The 23446-nt window shown below is 37.2% G+C and overlaps 1 protein-coding gene and 2 long non-coding RNA genes across 4 annotated transcripts; 2 read left to right on the top strand and 1 right to left on the bottom strand.

Annotated features, from left to right (window-relative positions):
- Window positions 1-2101: 2101 nt before the first annotated feature.
- Window positions 2102-15414, top strand: LOC136826893 (uncharacterized). Its single transcript, XR_010849728.1, has 4 exons — window positions 2102-2960; window positions 9924-10143; window positions 10965-14840; window positions 15043-15414. It is a non-coding gene; the product is annotated as an uncharacterized lncRNA (long non-coding RNA).
- Window positions 15415-15429: 15 nt separating this feature from the next.
- On the bottom strand, window positions 15430-19687 carry LOC136826894 (uncharacterized). Of its 2 annotated transcripts, XR_010849729.1 has the most exons (4): window positions 19618-19673; window positions 19163-19320; window positions 18686-18851; window positions 15430-15570 (listed from the first exon to the last, which is right to left on the bottom strand). It is a non-coding gene; the product is annotated as an uncharacterized lncRNA (long non-coding RNA). The 2 variants fall into 2 exon arrangements; XR_010849730.1 differs by lacking the exon at window positions 19163-19320 and having other exon boundaries at window positions 15432-15570; window positions 19618-19687.
- Window positions 19688-21681: 1994 nt separating this feature from the next.
- Window positions 21682-22968, top strand: LOC136827207 (golgin subfamily A member 6-like protein 22). Its single transcript, XM_067084978.1, has one exon. The coding sequence runs from the start codon at window positions 21682-21684 to the stop codon at window positions 22966-22968; it is 1287 nt and encodes a 428-aa protein (XP_066941079.1).
- The last annotated feature ends 478 nt before the right edge of the window (window positions 22969-23446 follow it).

Below are 23446 nucleotides of genomic sequence, written 5' to 3'. Positions count from 1 at the left end.
ATTCCTCCTCATCCATTGAAGTTCCTAGGGTGCTTGGTAAGAGAGAAGATAAATTTAGGTTGGTTGCTTGTACTGATGCTAGCACAAAAATATATGGAGTAGTAATTTATGCTCATAATCTTTGCACTAATGATTTGACTTTTGTATTGTCAAAGAACAGGATCATAAATAATAAACTTGAGACAAAATCGGTTCCTTCTTTAGAATTACAAGCCATTGCTTTAGGAGTAGAATCTTTAATAGAGATATTCAATGGTTTATCTGGACCACAGTGTACTGTACCCATCAAAGTCGTTGATCTTGCCATTTATAGTGACAGCTTAGTTGCCCTTTCATGGGTGAATTCATATTGCAATAAGTTTGAAAAAATGCAAAGGCGCACAGTGTTTGCAATGAACAGAATTCAACAAATCAGTAAATATTGTACTGTACATCCCATTAATTTTCATTTCATTTCAGGGGTTGAAAATCCAGCAGACTTGGTTACAAGATGCATTTCAAGTAAACAATTGAGTAAAAGGAATTACATAAAGGGCCCCTCATATTTAATTGAAGATAGCAGTAGTCAAAGCTGTGACATAATGTCCTTTATAGTTCCAAATCCCAATATTAATTCTAAAATTGAGTCTAATTCCTTTGTTGCCTGTAGTCAAAACATCCTTATGAAAGACCCTTTAGTGGACCCAGATAAGTTTTCTAGTTTCTCGAAGGTAGTCAAAATACATGCAAGAGTTCTTCAATTTGTTCATAAACTTAAAGGTAGATTAAACCCTAACTTGCAAGAAGAAAGCATGGATTTTCAGGAATTTCATGAGCTGGCTATTACCCAAATAATTTCTGCTCTTCAACGGAATAATTTTCCGGAGATTTTTACTTACTTTGAATCAAAAAGTAAAAGGATAAAAGATATTCCTAACCTTGTGAAACAGCTCAATATTTATGTTGATAAGAATGGTTTACTTAGGGTTAAGTCAAAATTCGGGGAGATGGCAAGAAGGTCGTCCATACATTTTTTCCGCTGTTGCTTCCCAAGAAATCTCATGTCACTGAGTTGATAATACAAGATTTACATAAAATGCGTAATCATGCTGGTTGTTTTAGTGTCTTGTCAGAGCTCCGAAAAAGGTTTTGGATCCCCCACTGCTTTTCTGTGGTGAAAAAAAGTACTCAGAAAGTGTATTGTATGCAGGTGTTTTAATGGTAAATCTGTGCAATATAATCAAAATGCTTATAGAGATTTCAGGGTAGATCCTCCCTCAATTCCATATAGCTATGTTTTCATGGATTACATAGGACCCTTTGAAGTGAAAGTAAGCAATTCAAAGCAGAAGGTTTGGATTCTTTGTATAACCTGTCTATGGTCCAGGTCTGTCAATCTTAAGTTATGTCAAGATTATTCTACTAAGGAATTCCTCAGAGCATTCCAACTACATACCTTTGAATGGGGTTTGCCTCAAATGGTTTTTTCTGACTTGGGATCACAGCTTGTTTCTGGGACCAAGATAATTCAAGACTTCATCAAAGATGCCGAAACTCAAATGTATTTCACTGAGCATAAGGTAAAATCAATTAAGTTTGAGCATTTTGTGAAAGGCAAAAGTGAGCTAGGTTCTTTAGTAGAATCTTTGGTGAAACAGGTAAAGAAGCTTATATTTTCATCAATTGGTAAGGCTATTCTTTCCTTACATGATTTTGAATTTTTAACTCATGAGGTAGTTCATGTAATAAACAAGAGGCCAATCGCCTTTAAGGAATGTCTTAGAAATGTACAAGATGATATTGCTTCTCCAATTACACCAGAGTGGCTTACAAGGGGATATGAATTACATTCTGTTAATATTATACCGTTATTACACCCTATAGAGGATGATCCAAACTGGTCAAGTAGAAGTCCCAATGATATTATTAGAGACAACTATTCTGAACTATGCAAAAAGTAAGGCAAGTTTTGAAAGACAGATACCATAATGAGTTTTTAGTTAACCTTATTGTTCAAGCTACAGATATTTTGGAAAGGTACAAACCCAAACCTCATAAGAAGTTGAATGTAGGTGATATTGTTCTTATAAAAGAACAAAGCTGCAAACCTTATAATTATCCAATGGGTATAATAAAGAGTTTAGAATTTAATAGTCTAGGTGAAAGTACTAGTGCAGTTTTGTTGAAAGGAAAAACAAAAGAAATCACTAAGAGACATGTATCTACTCTTATACCCCTGTTATCGCAAGAAAATTCGAATGAGGACACACAAGTCTACCCTAATGTTGAGAGTGATGATAAACCTAATGCAAGTTCTCGTGTTACTAGGTCTGCAGCTGTGGAAGCCAATAGAAAGATTAAACATCTATGTTCTGAGGATTTAGTATAAGTAGAATGCTGAATTTAGTTTGTATATATGTTATATTTGTTGCAATTTCATTATTTAATTCATTACATAATTTTATGTAATGTTAAATCAAATTTGTTTGCATAAATTTGATTCCCCCGTGGGAGTGTATGAAATTTCAATATGGGGCTTATTTTCTTATATTATTTTGTTTAGAGTAATTCCTTATTGTTAATTATTTACATGGATAAACAATCTTAGCAGCTGGAGTTCACGTTAAAATTTAAACTGATAATTGATAACCCAGCTCCTAAGAGGTTGTCTGGTTGTTTGTATAAAAGGACGTAACTGCCAAACAATTGCCGTTACAGAAATATTCCAATACGAGCCAAGGTAAACAGCAACGCCTTGGAAAAAGGCAGATTCTTCTTACTGCTACCGCCACGTCAACACTACAACTCCACATCTCTCACCTTCAAGAGGATTTTTAAATTGTGTTAATTTCGTAGCAGCGGAGAATGGAAATTTAACTTCTCCTCCTTGGAGTGCTCCTGTTATAGCTCGGCGAATCATCATCATCGCCTCTAAACCTCAGCCATGATCTGTTCAGTACAGCAGAGAGCTTCAACTGCCGGTGGGTTCCTTCATTATCAGTTTAATTACGAGGTGAATTCTGTAGTGAGCTTAGCAATTGTTTATCTAGGGTAAATAATTCGCTGCACTCTGTCCTCAATTGTTACTGGAAAATTTATATATTCTTGCTCATTACGTACTTGGTGCTCATTTCAGATTTGTTTCGTGTTCACCACGCTAATTATTAATTTACAGTTGTTAAAGGATTTAGTATTTTTTATTAGTACTTGCAGCTGTAGTGTGGTTTTCATGTTTAATTTTGAGTGCAATTTTGAAAGTTAGGTCGTGGAATGTTAGGTGTGTAATGTGGTATTTTCTCTGGCTATTACAGCTTTAGGTGTTCGTGTTGTTAGTGAACCTATCAGTGAACCTGGAGAACTACGTACTGCCCATCTGCATATCCAGAACCAACCATTGATACTTTAATTAAGTGAAGATTGTATTTGTCTTATTATGAATTGAGTGATAATAGCAGAATATATTGTTCATTTTAAATATAATTTTGATTAAAACCTTAATTGAAATCATTCGTTTTTATAAAATTTTTTCAATATTCAATAAACATGTTTTTAGCAATGGTGGATTTTTTTTTTTTTTTTTGAACTTCAAAGTTGGCCATCTCACACTTCAGATTTTGAATAAAATTTTCTACCTTTTATATTACAGAAACTAAACAATGTGAATAGGCTACAATAAAGAAGTTTAGCAGTAGCTTTTGTGAGGGTAGGATGCGTCCGTGAAGTGCTCTGTGAAAAGTGCCTGACTTGTGTGATATTCGAAGTGAATACGAAGAAGAGCAAGGAAAAAGAGAAAATTACTGTAGAAATTAAATCAAGTAAAGGGAAGATCAAACTATCATACAAACATTATTTCATAATTATCGAAGCAGCACGTAAAGATGGAACACTGAATAAAATACTGGAGAAGGATGAGTCAACCCAAATCAAGAGCATGGAGTCAGCAACCTGTGGACATTGCTCTGGGGAAGTTGATGACGAAGGAACTTGCTGTGAAATGTGTGATGCGTGGTTCCAGTGTGAATGTTAAGGTATCGAGGTCAGGATACACACCCATACTTCGTAGTAATGACATATTGTACATCTGTAATAACTGTAAGAGGCCTGAGCAAAAAACCCAGAAAAAAACTCATTGAAGATGAACTTGAGGAAATAAAATAAAACACAGATATTAGCAAAGTTGACTCAGGATTCGGCTCAGAAAATTAGTGAGGTAATGATCAACGTAGATGAAATCCAAAACAAAATTGACAATGCTGATAAAGATGCAAAGACCATGACCAACATGAACAAAACTCATGCTGAATCACTAAAGACAAAAAAAGTACTTCTGATCAAATCTACAAACAGAGCACAGCAGCAAATCAAAAGAGGTAAATTATGAGTAAAATAACGGCGCCAGTTGAACAGGTTAAAACAGGAGATGGACAATTATTTGTAAGATTTCCAGACAGGAAAAACTTAGAAAAGGCAAAAATGGAGATTCAGAAAATCAGCAATATATCAGTAAATGAGAAGGTAAACTTAAACCAAAAATAAAAGTAGCCTATGTCCCGAAGGATGAAGATGACATTGTCGATAGCATTGTAAAGAAAAATCCATGGATAGGTAGCCTCATTTCTGAAAATTGCAAAGGAAATGATAGCCAAAGATGACAAATATAAACACTATATAATCAAATGCACCCCGCAAATACGAAAGTTATCTATGATAGAGGTGACAAATTGTGTACACTGTATAACCGTTGCAGAGTATACGACTGTTATATGCCCTCTCCATGCTATAAATGTCAGGAATTTGGTCACAGCGCAACAAATTGTAGAAATGACCAAGCTTGCCCTAGGTGTGGTGAAAATCACAAATCAAATGAATGTGCTAGCAACATCTTCAAGTGTAAAAATTGTGTAAAAAAAGGCCATAGTGATACTAAAAATAAAACTATGATGGCAATAAGTGCACAGTATATAAAGAATGTGTCAAAGTTGAAAAATAAAACGGATCATGGCTTTGACTAATAATCTTCTATGCAATTTAATACAAGAATAAAGCAAATTTAAAAAAAGAACTAAAGACTCTCCTATTCTGCAGGAGCTACGTTACTGACGAGAAAACACTGGAAGACAATTATAAACTATAAGAAGCACCTTATTTTGAAACTATACAAGGGCCCACCAGAGAGGGACTTGTCCTTGTGGAGGGCTGTACATAAAACCAAACAAAGTGAAACAAAGTGAAGTCGTTGGATCTACCTCAGGCAACGTTGAGTAGGATTTCACCGTATACGTTTTCAATAAACAGGCCGCGAATATATGTGGGACAAAAAGGGTGTTCCGCTGGATAAATTTCATGGCACGGGTCTCAGATCAGAAGTAGGTGGTCTAAAGATCACTTGCACAAAATTTCATGCTTTTGTCCAGTCGGTCCCTATCTTGTTTAAATCTTCCCTTTGCAGCCCCCATTAGAAGTCATTTACGATGCCAGAGGCATTTTTAGATTTGCATTAGAAGCAGGCCTTTTGCAAAAGTTATAGATTATTTTTTATATATAGAATCTAGTCTTTATTTCCATAGATTTTATACAAAAATTTGTCACTCAAATGATATTGGCGTCAAGTACCTAAGTTGTCCCGATGCCAGAGAACATTGAATCAATGAATTAATCGATCGTTGGTGGTGCATTTGCTTGCTTGACCCAATAGCATTATCTTGCTGTATGGTTCAAAGGTTGCTCATTCTATGTATTTTAGAGAGATTTTCGAAAGGTGGTGCGTTTGTTGATTATTGGACTTTTGTCTGCACTTATCTTGGCATTTGACCAATTAAATGTTAAATCAACAAACCATGTAAACCTTCCTGGCAGAATACAGCAGGGCCAATCTGCCTGTATAGTATCTTATGAATGAATCTAGTTTGCGTTTTATCTCGAGAACTGAATAAAATACTCAGATGGAATCATAAGTTAATTTTGAGTGATAGGAGCTCGACAGAGAATAGAGAGCTGCTAAATAAGCCTCGACGTTATTCACACACTGGACCTGTAAACCAGTCCCCTACCTAGTTCGAAAATTGGTTTACCGAAAGAAGTGCTCGTCTCTCTCTCTCTCTCTCTCTCTCTCTCTCTCTCTCTCTCTCTCTCTCTCTCTCTCTCTCTCTCTCTCTCTCTCTCTCAAGGAACATTGTACGCTTAGACAATTCGTAAGTTATAATGCACCCGTTAATGTATGGATTGCATTCCCTGGGCAATGCTTTGCTTACAAGGGCTGCTCTTCGAGTGAAATTTCATTCCAAATATTTCGTTGATAATTCTGACCTGATTAGGATACCAATTTTAGTGAGTAGGTAGCCTTAAGTCCAGTTTTCAGAGTTAACTTGATTGATCGCTTGGGTGTCGTAGTGGTTTTGTAAAGTGTATTAAGCCTTAGATGTTTAATCAACTACAAGTTTGGTGAGTGACGATTAGAACCGCCGGAATCCTTAATATTTAATCTCTCTCTCTCTCTCTCTCTCTCTCTCTCTCTCTCTCTCTCTCTCTCTCTCTCTCTCCTGGCCTGCCCTGTTCTGTCCTGAGTGCACCCTCTTCCAGAATTGCCATCCGTTCTGTATCCTTATACATTATTTCCTTTATCTCCTGGTTGTTCCTACTGGTCTTCACCCTAATCCTGCCATATTTGCTACATTTCTGATTAGAAAAGGATGATTAGACGAATATAGGATCTTTTCTGTTCATGATACTCTTGAGATTTGGGTTGAAGTGTTTTGTGTTACCACAGCACCAATCTGGTATCTCCATATGTCCATAAAATCAAATGACAGGAACGAATTACCTGGGGCATGGACTAAGCCATGGAGTGTTCAGCACTGAATACTGGATGACCTTCAACTTTGGAAATTGCAGAAAAGGCCCACTTGTCAAGTTCTTTGTAAGAGTCTGGTGGAGCATATATGGTTGTTTAGACTTGGAAAGTCTCTTATTGTATATGTATGATACTATTGTTTATGTTAGTTATGCTAAAGTGCGCAAGACAAGACAGCTACAGCTCGGTCTAATTTTACGACATAACTGTATAATGGGGTTTTAATAGGAACTGCACGATTTTCACAATAGTTAATTGGCTGTATTTTGCTGTAAATTCACCAATTCACGTGTACTTTTGAACTACAGCCATCCGTAAAATCGTGCCTGCACTTTTCCTGGCTACTTGCTCTCACAAGAAAAGAATGTTCCTGGTCGAATTCTAATAAATATTTTGATTACCTTCCAGTATCTCGCAGTTCGGAAGCTCCCGTGACTGGACAGTGTCACCTGACCGTGGACTGGTATTTGTGGTAGCCTCACTAGTCTATTGATATTAAATAACATTCGCTGGTTTCTCTTATGCTTCTATCATGCGCTCTTTTGGCACTTGAAGTATAGTGTCGAAATTAGTGTCGAGATAAAGAGCACGTAGCATTGTGATGGGTAGAACACCAGTTCCAAAGCTTTACCCATGTCACCACAGGCACTCCTCTCACAGGCTCCCACCCACCCACCCACCCACACACATGCACACACACGAGTCCACTCAGGGGTGTAGTTCCGTCGATGCACCTCACTTGGTGCATTGTAAACATTGCTAAAGGTTTTCTGCAGCGTTCCTTCTCCTCTTAGCTGCACCAACTTTTTATTCTTTAACTTAACCTCTGTTCCCACTTTCTTCTATCTTACTGCCCAACTACTCCAATTTCTTTTTTACCTAAGCACTGAATGGCTGAAAGCGCCCCAATGCCTGGCCTTATAGCCAATATTTTCGTAAATCAACCCACACGAATCTGAGGAAATTATTCACTGCCATCCAGAGCGAGAGAGAGAGAGAGAGAGAGCGAGACCTTACCTTACAGACCTTGCAGTTCGTTCGGGTTGCCCCAGGTCCCTCAGTGTGAGGCACCCTTGATGTCTACCAGAGAATTGCTAACGCATCTTCCGGTATATTTTGCATCTTCCAGTCTTGGATGGTCTGGGATGCATCCTAGATATTTGTTGAGCTTATTCTTAAACACATCTACGCTCACTCCTGTTATGTTCCTCAGATGAGCTGGTAGCCCATTGAATAGACGCTGCATTATCGATCCTGGTGCGTGGTGGATTAATGTCCTGTGTGCTTCCCTTAGTTTTCCTGGTATAGTTTTTGGCACTATTAATCTACCTCTGCTTGCTCTTTTGATATTTTTAGTTCCATGATGTTTTCGGTAATTCCTTCTATCTGTTTCCATGCTTGAATTACCATGTAGCGTTCTCTTCTCCTTTCAAGACTATATAAATTTGTAAGAATTGTAGTCTTTCCCAGTAGTCAAGGTCCTTAACTTCTTCTATTCTAGCTGTAAATGACCTTTGTACACTCTCTATTTGTGCAATATCCTTTTGGTAGTGTGGGTACCATATTATATTCCAATATTCAAGTGGACTACGTACGTACGTTTTTATAAAGCATAATCATGTGTTCAGCTTTTCTTGTTTTGAAGTGCCGGAACAGCATTCCCATTTTTGCTTTGCATTTTGCCAATAAATTGCTATTTGATCATTGCTATTCAACATCACACCAAGGTCTTTAACTGCTTCCTTGTTTGTGATTGTTATTAGGTCCTTTATATGCATATAGCATTCCTACTTTATCACCATAGTTCATTGATTCAAATTTATCAGAGTTAAATACCATCCTATTTATCTCTGCCATTTATATATTTTGTTTAGGTCTCTTTGTAGTGAGTTCCTATCTTCATCACAAGCAATTTCTCTACTTATTCTTGTGTCATCTGCGAAACTTCTTACTACTGAGTCCTTAACATTACTGTCTATGTCTGCAATCATAATCACAAACAGCAATGCAGCTAACACCGTACCTTGTGGTACACCGGATATTACCGTAGCTTCATCCGATTTCTCATCGTTTGCAATCACTATCTGTTTTCTGTTTTGCAAAAATTCTTTTATCCATCTTCCTACTTTGTCAACAATGTTATGTTTTCTAATTTTTTCGCTAATATATTATGATCTACCTTGTCAAAAGCTTTTGCAAAGTCTAGGTAAACCACATCTGTATCTTTTTCATTTATCATATTTTTATATATGCTTTCATGGTGGACTAACAGTTGGGTTTGTGTACTTTTTCCAGGTACAAACCATGTTGTCCTATATTGAACAATCTATTTTTCATTAAATGTTTCACTATATTTTTTTTATTACCCTTTCATATACTTTCATAATATGAGATGTCAGACTCACAGGCCTATAATTACTTGCCTCTAGTCTTGAACCACTTTTGAAAGTAGGAGTAATATATGCTAATTTATGCTCATCATAAATCTTGCCTGTATCTATACTTTGTCTTAATAATATTGCTAGCGGCTTTGCGATTGAATGAACCACTTTCTTTAACAATATGGCAGGTACTCCATCTGGTCCTGCTGCTGATCCATTTTTAATTTCATTAATAGCCTGCACAATATCGGCTTCTGTAATATCTATATCTGATAAGTATTCAATATTTTCATCTCTTATTTCTCTCCTTTTACTGTACCTCCTTTCATACTCTCCTTCTTCCATCATACTTTCCTCAACCCTCTCCTAACACTTCTTCCATAGTACAACTGCTTTGAGGTTTTCCTCCTGTTACACCTTCCAAGCCTTTCTACTCTCAAATTCCATTTCAGTGCTGAATGACCTCATAGGTCCCAGTGCTTGGCCTTTGGCCTAAATTCTATATTCCTACATTCCATACAACATTTATGGAGTGCCTGAGTTAAATCGGGACTTCATTATTATTGTGTTGCCTTCAATAGTTCAGGTAGTTTTTACTCAGGTTTTCCATTGAAGTGTTAGGAATACAACATTACTGGTTCATACTGAGGACATTTGTTTCCAAAAGACCTCCATTTTCCATGATTTAATTAACTTCTCTCCCATTCCTTCAGGTGATCTGCGTCTAGCAAGTTCGTGAACGGGATAGCTGAAGAATTCTGAAGAAAATGCCCCAGATAAGTTGTATAACACTTCAGGAAGGCAGGTCTTTGAAGCACATGAAATGTGCTTCTTTGGGAATATGTGTCCTTTGTGCGGGATAGAAATGGCAGTTCAGATGGTGCCTAAGCTTCAGACTGGTACTACAGAAATTCCAAGTGATGCAATTTAAAGGTTTGTGCCTAGGCCTAAGACGGAATGAAAATAGTGAGATTGAAAGTGAAACTGAAGCTTGTGGCCCATCAGTCCCAAAAGCCCATAGAATATTCTTAAAGTTAATTCGTTTTGATAAAGTAACTCTGTTTACAGTACTAAAGTGAACTAGAAGATAGATCTCCTGTGTATTCATATGTTTTATATGTAAAGTCTTAACATTTTGAGGCTCCGTAAGACTAGCTTAATTTTCTCTGCCATTTCTGCTGTAATTATGGGTAATTTGTAGTGTATTAGACCGAATGTGTGGTTTTTGTAAGTACTGTGAGATATCCAGGTAGTGAAAGGAGTGAAGGTTCTTTATTGGAACTAAATGGGCCAGCTAGGCGATACTTAGGTGATTTTCAAACAAATGAGAGGTAGAATCTTACCAGATTACGTGAAAAGGCTGAAATGGTTGTATAAATGTTATGGCCAGGCACAGTTAATAATAATAATAATAATAATAATAATAATAATAATAATAATAATAATAATAATAATAATAAATAGATAAATACAGGGAACTCTTTACTGTATTGTGCTAACTAAAAACTACACCAAGAAGCCCTTTTCTTTTTTAGTGAAATTTGCATTGCAATCCAATTTTAAGTCAATATTTACTGTAGCAGTGAACAGATAAAATCTAATTTCATTGAAGTGTCCTTGCTAAAAGACTTAGAAGACCCTTTCCCATCCGCCCCCTTTCAGTAAAAGGGACCTAGATATCTTTGAGTTTAATAACCTTGTAAGCCAAAAGACCTGGACGTGGCTTAGCATTAATTTCTTCCTCAATCCTTCAGGAAATGTCTTCTGCAACATGCAAGCAAAAATGGGACAAGTTTGAAAGGACATCTCTCGCCTTGTAATTCAAGAGGAGACTACAGTTTGAACGACCAAATTTTATACAAGAGTCTCGCCTGGGAATTCAAGAGGCGTCTACAGTTTCATTATTTATCAGATTTGTACAATGAGCTAAAATGTTAAAAAAATGGCTTTATTAACATAGATGCTGGGAAGCGTCATGTTTTTGTAGAGAGAGAGAGAGAGAGAGAGAGAGAGAGAGAGAGAGAGAGAGAGAGAGAGAGAGAATTACTTCAGGAAAACATAGAGGGAAAGGATTTTGAATAAGAATTAGCATCTTGGCAAACGAGAGAGAGAGAGAGAGAGAGAGAGAGAGAGAGAGAGAGAGAGAGAGAGAGAGAGAGAGAGAGAGAGAGAAATGACAAACTTGTCTCCTTTTACTATTTTTAAAAGTAAGGTAGGGTTAAATTTTTAGGATTATGTAGTTCTATAATCAGGGTCATAATAGTGCCCGTTCACCCAGGACTGAGCCAAGACCAGCTTTGCTTCTTGTAATTTGTGAGTAGGAACTGCAGGAGTCTTTGTCACATGAGGTTCTAGTCCACTGCGATTCAGGATAGGTATATATATCGTTTACTCTCAACTTGATTTTCCTTGACAGGTATTTAGTAGCGCTGTATTTCCCGATATATAGTTTTAACCTAATTTTCTTATAAGTTTAACAGTAGTGACGTGGTACTCCAGTATTCTTCAGATCAGAGATTTTTCTACGCGAGATTCATAAACTGAGTAAGTCAAATAGTAGCACATTACAGGATAATTTCTGACAAGTTTAAAATTGACTCTCAGCTCAGCGTTTTTCAGGGTGCATAGATTTTTTTATATAAAATTTATCAGTTTAATATTAGTTATCAAATGTTCTGTATGTTTCAGGATGCACAGTCTTGTTTTAACTTGAATCTAAATCTGTTTGATATCTGTTACAAGCACCTCAGCGGATCCAGATACTTAAATAATTTTCTTATATTAGCTATGTGGTCTGCTTTGGGATCTTTTTTTCTTTTTTCTTTACATGAGCTTCATAAGTTTAAGATCGGTTATCAGTAAGCTTCGGTTGTTCTCTCTCTCTCTCTCTTTTAAATGCATCACGAATTCAATACAGCAATGTTGTACGATATAATGCCCTTGCGAGAATTTCTAAGGCGTTTTAACATCAGCTACCAAGGATCGTAGTTCATTTCAGGACACTATATCGTTCACCTATAATTCTCATCAGTTGAATAGCATCTGTCAGATAGTTGAGAATGTTTCAGGCTGGATAATATTATACGTGAATTTCATATTGGCTAAATACCCGTTAGTTGGTCGTCAAGGCTACATTTTAAATATATTAAATCGAGAAGTCAAGTCTGTTTCGGGATAGTTTTTTCATCAACTTAGTTATGATTAGCAGTAGCCTACCCAGTGGGTCACTGTTCATTGCAAGCTTGCCTGGGTACGAAGGTCACGTGAGATTAATGGTAGGTTATGATTATTACTTTCAGTCATTTACCGGGAGTTCAGCACTATCAATAGCAAAATTTTCAACAGTTGCAGACACTAGGTTTAACTGATTTTCTGGAATATCCTCGTAGTGGTCTGTATAGTTAGGAATAGTTGTGTGGTATGAACATTTATAGAATAGGTCATATTTTCGGCTAAAATACAAATGATTTCTGTTATTTTTCCTCAACGAGTCTTACAGATACCCTTAAACTGGCTTTATCATAGTAGGGTCTTGGAATTAAGCTTCTCGTATACTTTTGGAAAGTTCTGTCCATAGTTTGTTTCTTTAGTGATTTATATCAGACTTCCTTTAGGAAATTAGTAATAGTTCCGAGGTTTTGCGTTATTGTAATGTCATATAAGCGTTGGTTCTTATACTACTTTGAAACTTAGGTTATTGAAAGGCTCTGTTTAATACAAGAGAGAGAGAGAGAGAGAGAGAGAGAGAGAGAGAGAGAGAGAGAGAGAGAGAGAGAGAGAGAGAGAGAGAGAAAACTCATCCAGAAGCATTGACACGTTTGCACTGTTAAGACAGGAGACATTTCAGAATTTAGTTAATTAGTGTGATCTCAAATTTGATGACAGATGAAGAACAACTTGTCATTATTTTCAAGTGATTAAACAAAACTGTGAATTTTGTACAAAGCTTGCCATGACAGTAATGCTTCTTGCTTCGCATTAAACGTACACACCACTTGAAGGTTAATTGTATATATATTGAAGAGGACCTTATCAAGAGCATTATTCTCACGGCATCTCTGCATACTTCAAGACACTGAGGCTGACATGGGGAGGTTCCAAATTGAAAGCGTTACTTTGAGGGCACTTTGGTATTATTGTCAAATGCATCACGGATAAATTATTTAATAAGTGAACTCTAAATTTCACCGTTACTTTAAGGGGCATTTGCGATACTGATAATGGCATTTGAGGATAATTTGGTTTTTCTGAAAATATCACAGGTCAGTGAATCTGTAAACAGACTCAAATTCAAAGCGTTACCCTAAATGAGATTAGGTATTGTTAACAATGGTGTCCTAGGTAAATGAATAAGTCAGTTCGAAAGCGTCTTTGAAAGGGTGTAGTTTGACGAGCCTATATTTGCCGCATGGATGAATAAGCATTCTCAGTTATGTGAAGAGTTTGTTCGACTTAATGCTAATCTTGAGAACTGGTCATTTATTTTTCACTAGGACACTAAGTATTTTCCAGACATCTGACATACAAGGTAAATTCCTTCCTTAGTAGACTCATCATAGCTATTAGGAGAGTTGCTATTTAGCTGAGTACTCTTTTTAACTGTTTTGCAATACTAGCAAATCACACCTCTCTCTATCCTTGTAAGGTTCTCACGAAGGGACTGATTTCCCATGTATGTTGTAAATTGGAGTAGTTAGGTTAAAGAGGATGAACAGCAAAGTGGAAGGAACTGAATGGGAAGCTATATTTGATAATCAGGGAGTTTTGTTATACGTACACTTGGCCTCAAGAACAGTTCTCAGAAATTAAATCTTAGCAGAAGAGTTCTGTCTAAGCTTAGGACCCAAATCAATTCTGAAATTGTCTGTAGTTACATTTCAAGAAGGTCTATATGTCTTAAATCGCTTGTGACTCTAATGCCAATTATTTGAGAAATTCAATTATTTCTGAGTCATAGGTTTAATCAGTTTTAGAAGAACAAGTGCAACAGTGTCTTGACATATGTAGGATTTTAGGTTAAGGTATAATGATTTTTTTAGTGTTGAATTATTGTGTAGAGTTCTCATTGAATTTAAATTTATCAGATCAAGGTTCAGTTAACTGTTATAATTGAATATTTAACTGTTATTGTTAAAAATTTAACTTTAAATTTTGAATAATGGGAAAATTGTCATACAAATTGTAAATTGATTTTATTGTACAAGAAGGTCTGTATTTCAGCATATTGCTCAGTTCTCACCAAGTCTGAGGCTTCATTTAGCTAGGAAAAGCAATTAGTGCCCTTGTTAGTTTATAATAAAACGAAATCGTAGAAACTACTGGAAATACTCTAGAGGTATCAAAATAATTCAAGAAAGTTATAACAATATCCGGTGTCTCCTCAGTTATGGTATATCATGCAGACATTGTAATCTAGGTTTGATGAGCTAAATTTGGAGACTTATAGCTATGCAGATTTTCCCCACTGGCCAACGTTTGCAACAACCTGAGATAGCAAAACTATTCTGCAGTGTTATCGTCTATAGAACTCGGATATAGGAACGAGATATTGTTGTAGATTGATGTAAATATTATAAGACCTAATAGGGCTAGAGTAAAGGAAATTGCAATGATTAAGAGGTAATATTTAGGTTAAAGGAAATTTTACCAGACCAAGCTGATTAACAGGCTGGCCCGAAGGATTAACTTATTTTTTATTGGTTGCTTAGCAAAGGACTATGGAATCCGAACCACATTAAAGAAAATTTCTATCACCAGAAATAAATTCCTCTAACTCTTCAATTGATACGGTCTGAAGCTCAACTACTCGGCCAACAAAGGGCTAATATTTAGGTAAGGACTATGCTGAAAACTGACAATTGATATACTATACAGTAGTTTGACTGTATTACAGTTAGACATGTTGAGAAGTTATGCAAATGTGCTTGAAAAAGTTGAAGACCTGTTGCTAGTGGTATTCAGAAATGCTTCAAGGCTTTACTCTTTGAGAACAAAAGTAACAGAATAGTGTGTTAATCTAAGGTCAGTTGTAGTGTTGAAAAGGCAAGGGGTTGTTCTATATGTAAGTTGTTTCATAGTTTAAGTCTAGAATAAGGTAGTTATCATGTGATTGTGTGTGTGTGTGTATGAGGATTTAATAGGAATTGATTTAGTTTTTTGTGTACATATGCTGTGAGTTTTCATGTATAAATATGACAAATTTTATAAGTAATTTGCATTTTCGTAACATACAAACCTGAGGTCTTTACACATGGGATTAACTTTCAGCAAGCTGGATTACAGATGGGATACTCAGTCATCTAGACCACCTGCACGCACGCCAGTCCAGCAGTGACGGCTCGTTCACTGTTCCTCTGCCCACTGGAAGAGGAAGGAAGGCAGGAGAAAGGGTCTGTTACTTTATAGATTTTATTACTGATCAGAAAGACTAGTCCCCTAAAGTATCTGTTAAGTTGACATGTCGCTGCACTCCTGGTTACTTCCACAAATGTGAATGTGACCTAGATTGTGGCCCCCAGTACCTAAATCACTAACTTGATATAAGAGCATTATGGTGAATAAATTCAATAGACAGCAAATCACTAAAATATAAGACAATTTTGGGCTCCTCAACACCGTCAAGTTTTCCTTGATAATGATTAGGCTGATATGAAAGGCCACAAGAAGTGCCTAAGTGATTCTTTCAAGCACTCCAGCTGTCAGGGAGTGTCTACATTCAAGGTACAGTACTTTTGAGGTTGAATTCATTATTTTGGCCCAGTCAGAGAGTACTGTGAGCATGGTAATTTTTCTCCTATCTAATTTTTGGAACACTCCTAACCTCAACTTTTAAGAAAATCTAGCCAGACAACAGTACCCTTTTGGAAAACTGCTGACAGAACCCGTCTAATGTCCACCAAATAAAAGGGAATCATGATGCAAAATTCTGATTTATTATGACCAACTAATGGCTACACAACTAAGTGGAAAGTGTGACTGAAAAAAAAAGTAAAGGATTATCATGACAGAAAGAAAACCAACACCCAAGAGGAGCTACAAGGAAATTAGGATATTACAAACAACTCTTTGAAGCTAAATAGCCTAAAAATACAGATGTAGCTAAAAACCCAGTATTACAATACCAAGGTAAAAGTACCATAATATCTTTTTAATGCATAAACCAATCAGAAAAAAACAGAGTATCCTTAACCTGGTATATAAGTCCAATGCAGAGACCTAGGGGGCAATGTCCCAAGTGTCTTACTCTTCATAGGCCAGAGGAAACAGGATATGACGGGGAGGGAAAGCAATGAGACAACCCTCAAGAAAGTTTTGACTGCTTTGTGAGGAATGGAAGGTTCAGAGTAGGGGAAGCAGAAGCAAGTTTGCGAAGTCGATCGCCCCATGTTCAAGAAGTGAACACATCTGGATTATCACAGACGTCAGTGATTTTTGTGGTCTATATAAAGGCAAATGACCACTGCACCCACAAAAACACAGGTTTCTACAGCTATTGGGAATGCAAATGGCAACACCAACACATGGCTACACAGGCTGTACAAGACTGCAATCTTTACCAAGCTCAAGGTTTACTTTTAAGTGATTTTAATCAGGACACAGTATCATCAATTCTTGACTCCCTGGGGTGGCCCAAAAAGGTGTGTCCCTTGTCAAATAAAATGCGTTACAGTTACCTTGGAATTGGAGCTTTGTAAAACTAAAGCTGGGCAAACTTTTAAAAAGAACCAGATTGCAAAAGGCCAACCACATGCATGAATTCATCTTGAAGGAAATTATAAGAAAAGTTCTCAATCTCATATCTACAAAGTAACTGATGCGAAAAGTACCATAATTTAGCATTTAATGCACAAACCTTAATAGTTACTTCATGCCTAATTTTGATGAGAGAATCCAAGATACCTTTGGAAAATCACTCAAAACCTTAGAAGTACTGTACCTCCCTCCCCCCCTCCTGGTCAAATAAAGTCTCAAATATTATTCAAAACAGTCAGCCAAGAGTTGTTTCAGAACCATAAACCATGCCTTGAGTTTACTAAATATAGACACACTAAACCAACTTTTCATAAAATTTAGACTTGCGATAAGGAATACATAAATAAGAATTTCAATGTCATTTTGATTCAGGTTCATCTTTGATAATCTACACAATTCCTCATCAGCTTCCCTATTCACAGCTAGTCAGGGTGAAGCCCTTCATGAATCAAAGGCAAAGAACAAAAGTCACCTCTCAAATTTCAAAGTAAGATTTCCAAGGCTGAATGAGGTTCAACCGAGGGGCTTGTTCCCAAATGAGGTGAATACTGAAACAAGAACAAGCCAAGTTGGAGAAGTCTGACAGCTAGGTGCAAGGAGAACAAAGACAACATGTAAAAGTAATGGACAAAAGATTTTGCAGCTGGGGTCTTACACAAGATATACAATATGTTGCCACCCCTATGAAAAAACTTAGTTGTTGATGCACTCTGTAAATTATTTCAACTCCAAAACACAACTAATACCAAGTGCTTTGTCATATGTTGATACACTCTAAAATATTTCAACTCCAAAACAACTGATACTGAGTGCTTTGCCAAAACAAATTACGTAAGGCAACAAACAGTGACCCATATGCAAATAAAGGGTTTACGAATTTTTTATTCAAGTGAAATTTTAGCCGTCAAGCCAAGCAATGGGCACTTTTGTCCAAGCAGCAATCACATGCAAATACACACCTTCTGCTTATTCTTTAGTAAATTTGCTAATAAGGAACGCCTATGGTTGACTACAGATGGAGTGGGGGAGGGGGAGGGGGAGGGGAGCATAAACCATCTCAGAAAAGGCCAAAAACACTGAAAATCATGTAGACTGGGGTAGAATGGGGCACAATGCCCTAGGTCAAGTCAGGTTATGGGTAGGAGGTTTGAATTTAATTTATTGGTAATTTTTAACCAAAATTCCAGTATGTTCTAGCAGCCTAAATTCACCAAAAATAATTCACATGATCTATTCAACACCAAACTGACTCACATGATGCTAGTATTCACAACAGTCACCTAAATAGCCCACTTTGGACAGACCAGAACTGAACAGAATATAGAGTTTAGGCCAAAGGCCTACGAGGTCATTTAGTGCTGGAAGGGAAATTGAAAGTAAGGAGGTTTGAAAGGTGTAACAGGAGGAAAACCTCAAAGCAGTTGCACTACGAAACAGTTGTTAGAAAGGGTGGAAAGTCAGAAGAAAGAATATTTGAATGGAGTACAGTAAAAGGAATGAAAGAGGTTGCAGCTAGGGGCTGAAGGGACGCTGCAAAGACCCTTAAGTAATGCCTACAGTGCACCACGTGAGGTGCACTGACAGCACTATCCCCCTATGGAGGATAATACTGCTGAATACTTATCTATGGTATACAGACATGAACAAGTAAATGTACTTAATAACAACTAGAAAGTAACTCTTATGCAGAATATGTCAAAAATAAACATACAACAACATTTACCTTGAACTGGTGGATAACTAGTTAACTTAGGCTAGTCTTCACAACTGCTCCTTACTTGGGTCATTCATTTTTGTTCTGTTCCCCGTCCTGTGCCTCCTAGTTATTCATTATGGCCTTCTTCCCCATGGCCATCAGCCTTACTAGGTTCAGAAGCCAATTATGGAAGCTGAAAAACAAAAAACACAATACATAATTATGATTCCCACTCTGGACAACAATAAATACAGATTTAATCAGCCTCAACTTTTGAATGGAATATAGGATTTTGGCATGAAGCCAGGCGCTGGGACCCATAGGGTCATTCAGCGATATGATAATGAATGGAAGGGAAATGATATACTGAGTTTATAACGGACATTCTAGATGTTCTAACCTTTCGAAATCATGATTAAAAAACAAGTAACCTGATTTACTATAAAACTATTTTTTGAGAAATATACACTGCACTATTTTAACTATTTTATCACCAACAATTACCATTATAATGTCCAGGAATGGTTAGACGACAATGTGATGTCTTTCCACGCCGTCAAATATTCAATCTATCACTGATAACCTTAGCCTCTCGATTTCCATTTAATTAAATACTTGAAGAAATTCAAATGGCGTTATGGTCGTCCATTAAATAACGAATTCTGTCAAAAAATACATATTAAATTAGTATATTGTCAAAAATACCGGGAGATATTCACGACTCGCTTCTTCGGGACAAACAAAAGGCCTTTAAAGGGTAATTAATACCGGCATTAAGCTGGATGGCACCACCATGGGTACCAATGACCGACATCACTAAAATTCCAATTTAAAGTTACAAAAAACACTTTTTCAACATTTACGTTTACTTAAAGTCTACGTCTAAGTCATCGCGTACACATGAGTGACAGCAAGCACAATCGATACTTACTTTAGCAGTAAACGACCGAGAAACGAACCGGTGTTATGTCTACAGCTGCTGTCAGGTAATTGGAGTTTAGTCACGTGACCTGGGTAATGCAGTCCCAGCTTTGGATGGACACGCTATTTCGGGTCATTTTTTGCTCATTTCGGGACGTTTTAAAAATATTTAATAATTACTTAATGGCATACTAATTTTTATGAATGAAATTCATGGAATTTTTCGTAATTTTACTGTTACGGTGTTGACTGAACGTGTAGAGCAGTGGAAGCGTAGAAAGTGGAGTTAACAGAAAACCACAAACATGAATGAGGCTCTGATAACATTTCGAGTGTGAATTAAAATAGATATATGTATTTGAACCGATTTGAAAAAACTTCATTTAAAAGTGTGTGTATATATATATATATATATATATATATATATATATATATATATATATTTATTATATTTTTTTTTTACTTTTTAAATTTTAATGGAAATGCTTCCAGCAAAAGTGAGTGGATTTACCGACTGGTAATTTTAAAAAGTCAGACGATTTTCAACATAAAATTTCATAGTCAGCTCCTTCTTTATATTGTTTTGCTAAAGACAAATACCATAGCTATTTCATTACTCCATATTTCACGCTTATAAAGACGATTATAGAACGAAGCACATAAAGTGTTTAAAGTGTTGTGCAATTAAGTTGCAGCGGTTTATTTTCAGTATCTTAACATACACACACACACACACCCCTTGAACTTACATAAATAGGCTATTATGCTTTGGTTATAGTAAACGTGGCAAGGCGTAGGCCTAGTGTCTGCAAAACCTGGTAATTATTATTATAATTATTATTATTATTATTATTATTATTATTATTATTATTATTATTATTATTATTATTATTATTATTATTATTATTATTATTATTAGAAAAATAACTTCATAATAAACTTTTAAAGAAACCTTCATGCCTAATATTGCCATCAACCATTTTGTAAGAATGCAATTCGAAATCACTTTACCAAGAGAGAGAGAGAGAGAGAGAGAGAGAGAGAGAGAGAGAGAGAGACAAGAGAAAACAAGCTAGCAATAAAGCTGCTTTTTCTGTTATATTATTATTATTATTATTATTATTATTATTATTATTATTATTATTATTATTATTATTTTTATTATTATTATTCAGAAGGAGAAACCTATTCATATGGTTGGACAACAAAACAATTCTATCAGCCAGGAAACCAATGAGATGGATGACAAGGACCTTTAGGTGGAATTGGGAGAAAACTTCACACTTCCACTAAGAGGTAACAGTTAGAGAGGTTGGGCAGCAATACTGGAGAAAGGAGCAGGGAATGGATGAAGAGTAACAGGCTAAAACGTTGATGCAGCTATAATATTTCATACACAATAATATATATATATATATATATATATATATATATATATATATATATATATATATATATATATATATAAATGGTTCAGTAAAATGTTTTTCATCCCCCATCTCTATCTCTCTTTCTCTCTCTCTCTGTAATACTTACATGGACTAGGCCTAGAATATGCCTTAACTAAATATACCGAGCATTAGCAGTTAAGTATGTACTGTATGTATGTATGTATGTATGTATGGGGAACAGAAACCCCAGAAGCAGACAGGTTATTATCGAGTGTGAGAAAAACGGTCGACTTATTCACGGAAAATGAAAGATGAATATGAATTCCCAGGAAATAAAACAAAAATTCTTTGAGGACGAAATTGACACCCGCGAACCTGGACAGATTTAACAAAGGAAAAAACCATTTATCGAATAATTATACCATTTACCTGCAGTCAATCGAGTGTCGGAATCTCTGTAACGCTCTCTCTGAATCTCTCTCTCTCTCTCTCTCTCTCTCTCTCTCTCTCTCTCTCTCTCTCTCGGGAGCCAGGATCCTAATTCTTAATGTCTTCAGTCAAGTATAATACCGAGAGTTCCTGTGAAGCTCCCCGAAGCGGGATTCGCAATCAGAATCCTTCGCCTCCTCACCATCTCCAGAGTCCCAGAAGGCATATTCGAAAACTAACGATAAGAAAAGTGAAAGTTAAAAAGTCAGAGTCTGCCTCACAATGACTTCGTTGCTACTCAACATTTGTATTGGAATTTTTATGGCTCTGGTCCGCCTGGTTGGATCAGTGATTACTACTGCTTGTTATAACTCTGGAGTCCAGCTTGGAAACATTTCTCGGAAGGAAAGGAACGAAGGCAGAACAGAATACGGCGAAGTTCTGCAGGAAATAAGACGACTGACAAAGGGACAAGAACAGCTGCAGAAGGAGATCCGCAAAGAACACGAGAGGAACGAGACGATGGAACAACTACTCCGGAATCTTCTGAAGAAAGTGGAAGAGAAGCCATCAGACCAGCACACGGAAGAACTCGCTAAAGCAGACGACAGGACGAAGGAAGCCGCAGTTATGTCTGGACGGAGGGAGAGAAAGGAGAGGAAGACACCCTTGGCCCGCAGATTAAGACCCAAGCGTTGGAAGCAAAAGGAAAGGAGTTTGTGGAGTTCAGTGTTGAAATTCGCTGCCCAGAAACATAAGAAGAAGAAGAAGTCGGATCGCCCTCTGAATTACTACGAGGACATGCCCGAGACCCAGGGGCTGTACGAGGAGCTCCACAGGCAAGACAAAGAAAACCTCCACCTGCGGGACATGATTAGCGTTGCCAGAGTTAGGAACGAACTTCTACAAGAGGAAATGGAGGCCCAAAAGGCAGAGAACATGCAACTCAGGAATCGCATTACCCAGATGGAAGGAGGATTTAAAATGGAAAGTAAATGTGTGGAGAACCTCAGGCAGCAGCTGGGCAAGGCGAACTCCATTGTCGCCCAAAAGAACGAGGAAGCTGACAAATTAAAACATAAACTCGAGGAGATGAATTTAGTGATTGAAAAGCAGGAGAAAATCCATGGTGAGCAGGCAGACGAGTTACTCCAGTGCCAGAGAGAGAAGGCAGAGCTGGAAGAGAGAGTCCAGGGACTCCAGCAAGAAAACGAGAATCTGCAGAAGGAAGGAGAGTCCAGGAAGTGTGAACTCCAGCAGAAGAACCGCCAGCTACACTCCATGCAACAGGTGCTGAGGGCTAAGGAAAACGAACTCAAGAGGAGAGTCGACGAAGACCCGGAGAAAAGGAGGCTAGTGGATTCCCTGCGAGGTCAGCTCCAACGCGTCCATCGTGAAAAGGACGAACTGGCCCACCAAGTGGAAGAACTACTTCTCAAATATCGCTATCAAGTGGTGGGGCTCACAAAGTATGCGGAGATGATTGAAATATTATTAGCTTCACAGAGAAAAATCAAGGAGGCATTCGAAGGGCAGGATTTCAATCTGATAGTTGCCAACTTTAAATAGCAAGAAAGGAGAGCAAGGAGATGCCACAAGTTCCCTTTCAGTCCTTAGCTTCTTTTCCTCTCTCTCTCTCTCTCTCTCTCTCTCTCTCTCTCTCTCTCTTCTTCTTTCACCTTTTCTCTGTCTCTTTTTCTCTCTCCTTCTCTCTGTGAGAGGGGTAGGAAGAGGAGAAGGGGCACAGGGCAGGAAGGAGGTCCCACCACTCCCTTTCAGTCCTTAGCTTCTTTTTCTCTCTCTCTCTCTCTCTCTCTCTCTCTCTCTCTCTCTCTCTCTCTCTCTCTCTCTCTCTCTCTCTCTCTCTCTCTTCTTCTTTCTTCCTTTCTCTGTCACTTTCTCTCTCTCCTTCTCTCTGTGAGAGGTAGGAAGAGGAGAAGGGGCACAGGGCAGGAAGGAGGTCCCACCCCTCCCTTTCAGTCCTTAGCTTCTTTTCTCTCTCTCTCTCTCTCTCTCTCTCTCTCTCTCTCTCTCTCTCTCTCTTCTT

Source organism: Macrobrachium rosenbergii, chromosome 41 (genome assembly GCF_040412425.1).
Source record: "Macrobrachium rosenbergii isolate ZJJX-2024 chromosome 41, ASM4041242v1, whole genome shotgun sequence".
Taxonomy (NCBI): Eukaryota; Metazoa; Arthropoda; class Malacostraca; order Decapoda; family Palaemonidae; genus Macrobrachium; species Macrobrachium rosenbergii.
Note: the sequence above shows the minus strand (reverse complement) of the source record. Positions and strands in the feature narration are given on the sequence as shown.

Bases quoted from the DNA above. Each gene is read 5' to 3' on its own strand.
- LOC136827207 (XM_067084978.1), top strand. From the start codon at position 21,682: ATGACTTCGTTGCTACTCAACATTTGTATTGGAATTTTTATGGCTCTG.